The sequence below is a fragment of the Theropithecus gelada genome, chromosome 10 (genome assembly GCF_003255815.1).
Source record: "Theropithecus gelada isolate Dixy chromosome 10, Tgel_1.0, whole genome shotgun sequence".
Lineage (NCBI taxonomy): Eukaryota > Metazoa > Chordata > Mammalia > Primates > Cercopithecidae > Theropithecus > Theropithecus gelada.
Window position 1 is genome coordinate 38,977,053 of NC_037678.1, and position 2,484 is coordinate 38,979,536.

At 71.0% G+C, this 2,484-nt stretch overlaps 1 protein-coding gene across 1 annotated transcript in view; it reads right to left on the minus strand.

Moving 5' to 3' along the window:
• Window positions 1–2,484, minus strand: part of SLC2A4RG (SLC2A4 regulator) — a 3,198-nt gene extending 714 nt beyond the window's left edge. Inside the window, exons 1-5 of the mRNA XM_025398120.1 lie at window positions 2,265–2,484; window positions 1,778–1,932; window positions 809–918; window positions 231–418; window positions 57–157 (exon numbers count right to left, since the gene is read on the minus strand). Coding sequence (XP_025253905.1) covers window positions 57–157; window positions 231–418; window positions 809–918; window positions 1,778–1,932; window positions 2,265–2,390 — 680 coding nt within the window. The 5' untranslated portion in view covers window positions 2,391–2,484. The remainder of the gene's footprint in view (window positions 1–56; window positions 158–230; window positions 419–808; window positions 919–1,777; window positions 1,933–2,264) is intronic.

Here is a 2,484-nt window from a genome sequence, read left to right on the forward strand (position 1 = left end):
CCCCCCCCAGGCCCCTCCGCACCCCAGGCCCCTCCCAACCCCAGGCCCCTCCACACCCCAGGTGCACCAGGCGGATGTGTCTCTGCATCGCGGATGCCGTGCTCAACACCTTCCCACAGCTCTTCCACAGACACTGGAACATGACCTGGGCCGGGCTCTGCAGCAACAGGGACCAGGGTCAGGCTCAGCCACCACACCCGCCCCTCCCTGGGGGCCGCCCCCAAGCTCACCTTCCTTTTCCTCAGCGTGGGCTCCCCGAACAGAAAGTGGGCTGCCTCAGGGGGGAGTGGGGGTGACGGGGTGGACGGAGAGGACTGGTCACTGGCCAGGTCCCAGCCCCAGTCTCCACTGTTGCTGCTGCTGCTGTAGCTGCCTGGGGGCCGTAGGAGGGCCTCCTTCCAGGGCTCCAGGCCAGGCTCTGTAGGGACACGCCCTCTGCCTTAGAACTTTGGGTGGGTCTAGGGAGTCCCTAACCCTGAGCTGCTCCTGTTCACCGAGTCCCGGGTGAGCCTGGTGGGCACAGCGTCTTGGAGGAGCTGGCCCCAGGGCTTGGGGAGAAACACCCCCAGCACAGGAAAGGGTCAGCAGATGTGTGTGGCCAGCGACGTGGAGGTAAACAGGTCAGGGAGGCCAGAAGGCCTGGGTCCTGCGGCTTTGGCCTCAGTAAGGGGTACTGAGGGTGCGGAAGTCCACTTTAGAAAGCAGTCCCAGGTTTGAGGGCTCTGCTTGCCTCACAGAGGCTAGGTGGGCTGTAGGTTCTAAGCCCTGTCCCCACCCACAGTGCTAAATGCAGACATCTGAGTCTTACCTGGGCTGAACGCTGCAACTGGGGCCCCCAGAAGGAGAGGGCTGGTGGACAGGCTTGTAAGGGCAGCGGCAGCCATGACCTCGTCCAGCCGGGCTTTTCCTGGGGTGGCTCTGGAGGAGATGGGGGCAGGGTGCGGGTGACCCAGCCAGAGCTCTGGGCCCCTCCCCTGGTCGGTCCACGTGCAGGCCTGGGCACGCGTGCACACCAGGCTCCCCACTCCCAGCTCTGGGCATGAGGCCTGGCTCCTCCCCCAGCTCAGGTTGCAGTGAGAGCTGAAAGCCACCAGGAGCCACCAGGAGCAGGGCCAGGGTCTCCTGAAGCCTGAGTTCTCCACACCGCGGGCTTGGCTCCACTGTGGTTCCTTCAGACCCTGGTGCTGGGCAGGGGTCTGAAGCCCTGGCAGAGAGGCGGGCCAGGCCCAGGCCTCCCCCTATCACACATTAACCAGGGTTGTGCAACAGCAGCTGTGGGCCTCACGCCAGGCCTGGGATGTGGGAGTGGCCAGCAGCCGGCAGCAGCCAGCGGGAGACTGGGCTGGAAGCACGGGCAGCTCCCCAGGCCCCAGCGAGCCAGGCCAGAGCCCGCCCCTGCCCTGGCAGCCAGACCGAGGTGTCCGGCCTGGCAGGGGTTGGGAGGTGGCGGTCAGGAGCCCCAGGGATTCCTGGACAGTCGCCCCACACCGACCGCGCAGCCTCTTCTGCACAGAGACGCACAACCACCCCCTCCCGGTTCTGAGCTCTACCCCGAGGAACTGCGGCGGAGGGAGGCGGAGGGACTCGAGTCACCGATCATTTCTGCTCAACTCCTCCAGGGCTGAAGCGCTTGGGGGTGGCCGGGGATTACAAACCTGGAGCCCTGACCTGGCCTCCGTCGGGGCCTCCCGAGGGAAGGGGCGGGAAAGCGCGTCTCCGCACCCCACCCACCGCCCCTGCGCACCCCGAGTCCCGGGACACCGCGCCTCCCGCTCACCTCTGCGCTGGGACGGGGATGTGCGCCGATGGAGTCCGGGGCCCCGCCGCCGCCCCCGCCCACTTCCCGGGGGCCCCCAGGTCCGAGGCCCGCGGCTCCGACTCCGGCGGCCGCGCGAACTCCAAGCCCGCGAAGCCGCCGCCCACGGAAGAGCCCTGCAGATGGGGAGGGGGCAGACTCAGAGGAGGCGGCGGCCGGGGGGTCCCTCCACCTCCGCCGCGGATCCGCTCGGAGCCCGCCTCGAAAACCGGCTGCGGCCGGTGTGGACGGCGCGGCCCCGCCCCCGACCCCGCCCCCAGCCCGGCGCGGCGGGAAGGACTCCCCGGCCGCCCGGCGCAGCCCCGGCGGGACCCACGGACACGCGCGGACCGACGCTGCCGCCCTCCCCGCTGCCCCGCCCCCGGGGGCCCGAAGTTTGGGCAGCACTGACGCCATCTTTGCAGCGAGAGAAACTTGGTCGGCGCCCCCGCCCACCGGCGCCCGGTACCTGCGGCGGCGTGGGCACCGTCACGGGCGCGGCGCGGGGCCCCGGACCCTCTGCGTGCAGCCAGGGCGCCTCGGCCCGCAGCGCACTGGGGTCCCGGCCGGCGGCGCGGGGCGGGGGGCTCTCCATGGCCGGCCGGCCGGGCGCCGAGGCTGCAGCGGCGAGGGCTGACTCTCAGGACGCGGCCCCGGGCCGGGCCGGGCTGGCCGGGCCGCCGACCCCC